We start from the raw sequence: 1,997 nt of genomic DNA, 5'->3' as shown, positions 1-1,997 counted from the left end.
GTTTAAAACGATTTTCAACTGAACTAGTTGCTTGATCTATAACTAGTAAGAAATATTCTTGTCTAAAATTGTCTTCTTCGTCATTGATTCTTTCATCGTTTCCTTCATAATCAAAATTTTTCTTTTTCTTTCTTGGTCGGGTTTTCTTAAATACTGGTTCAACTTCAATTTCTTCTGCCAAATTATTAGCAATAATTTTAGCATTCATAAATCCTGATTCTCTGTAAGATTTCAAAAAAGCTAATAAACTTTGTAACATGTCATTTGAAATATTAATATCTGCATCTTTCCCTTGTAAACTCTTACTTACTATGTTGACTTGAACTAATATGTCATACCAAATTATTAGACTTAGTATAAATTCATATGTACTTATTTCAGTAATTAAGGATCTAGCATCACTTTTGGCAATTGAGTCATTAGCTGTTTCTGATACTTCTTCTAGAGCTTCTATTATATTTGATAATTGGAATCGTAGAGCTTTAACACTATTCACTCGGTTTTCCCAACGTGTTTCCGACCATTGTTTTACTGTAAAAATACTACAAAATTTTTTGAAAATGTCCCAGCGACTAGTTGATGCAGAAAAAATAGTATATATTCGTTGTACTGTCCCAAAAAATGTTGATGCCCTAGATGAATTTTTAGCTGCGTCTCGAAGCACTAAATTTAAGTTATGAGAGGCACATGGGGTAAAAAATGCTCTTGGATTTTGATTGGTTACCCGTGTCTGTACCCCTTGATATTTACCAACCATGTTTGACCCATTGTCATATGCTTGCCCTCTACAGTTCATAATGTCAATACCATATTCATTTAATTTATCAATAAGTACATTTGATAAATTTAATCCAGTAGTAGATTGAACAGGGATAAAATCTAGAAAGTATTCTTGAATTTCTGGACTATGGGTGTTATTATCATTCATATTCACTATTCTAAATAAAAGAGATAGCTGTTCATTGTGACTAATGTCAGGAGTGCAATCCATTATGACAGAAAAATATTTAGCCTTTTTAATGTTATTAATAATTTTTTTTCGAATTTCTGTTGCCATTAATGAAATTAATTCCTTCTGAATTTCGTGCCCTAAATAATGCACATGAGTTTCATGGTTTTTTATTCGTTTTAAATGCTCTATAATAACAGGATCAAACTTATTTAGCATTTCAATTGCTCCAAGAAAATGACCATTACTTTTAGTAAATAAGACTTCCGATGGTCCTCTGAACGTATCATTGTTTTTGGATAAATAGTGAATAATACTAATCACACGAGTAAGAACATTTCTCCAGTGATTTTTTTCCTTTTCAATAATGGCCAAATGTTCTTTATCAATTGTTAAGTTTTTAGATATTCTTACATTTAACTCCATCCAAGATTGAATTGATTGAAAATGAATCTTTGAACTTTCATGGGATTTTAATTTTTCTGAAAGATGTTTCCAATCTTTTAGACCAATATTACACAAATGACTTTCATTTTGTTTATTTTGTTGGAATATTTTGCATGGAAAACAATAAACAGAGTCTTTAACTTTGGAATAAACAACCCATTTTCTATCAATCATATCACCATTTGATAACTTACGATAGTAATTATTTGCAGTAAACCTTCTTTTTTGACCATTTTCATAGTTAGTTATGGGAAAATCATAATTCTCTACTCTTACTGGGCCTAGTTTTACAATTTCATACTTATCTGTATTAGTTAACAGCTGAGGCCAATTAGCAGGATCGGAGTGATCATAAGAAGTTGTAATTACATCACAAGTGGTATCTTTTTCATTTGTTTGAACAAAACTCTCCAGTTCTTTGTTAATGTTCTTCACTAAATTAACATCAGCATCGACCAATTGAATCTATAAATTATATATTGAATAGTTTTTATGATACCCAATTAATATGTCAGAATACATCCTACCTCAGACTCAACAATATTCTGTTCAACAATTTCTGGTAAATTAACATCAGATGTAGTATCAACCATTTCAATCT

The 1,997-nt window shown here is 29.9% G+C and overlaps 1 protein-coding gene across 1 annotated transcript; it reads right to left on the bottom strand.

The window, feature by feature from the left end:
* Window positions 1-19: 19 nt before the first annotated feature.
* LOC111033283 (zinc finger MYM-type protein 1-like) lies at window positions 20-1,989 on the bottom strand (the record flags this gene model as incomplete). Its single annotated transcript, XM_022313959.1, has 3 exons — window positions 1,924-1,989; window positions 1,158-1,861; window positions 20-938 (listed from the first exon to the last, which is right to left on the bottom strand). Coding segments are annotated over exons 1-3 (1,689 nt in total), but the record flags the coding sequence as incomplete, so codon positions are not given.
* Window positions 1,990-1,997: the final 8 nt, after the last annotated feature.

This window comes from Myzus persicae, unplaced genomic scaffold (genome assembly GCF_001856785.1).
Source record: "Myzus persicae strain clone G006 unplaced genomic scaffold, MPER_G0061.0, whole genome shotgun sequence".
NCBI lineage: Eukaryota > Metazoa > Arthropoda > Insecta > Hemiptera > Aphididae > Myzus > Myzus persicae.
This window is presented reverse-complemented; position numbering and strand designations above follow the sequence as displayed.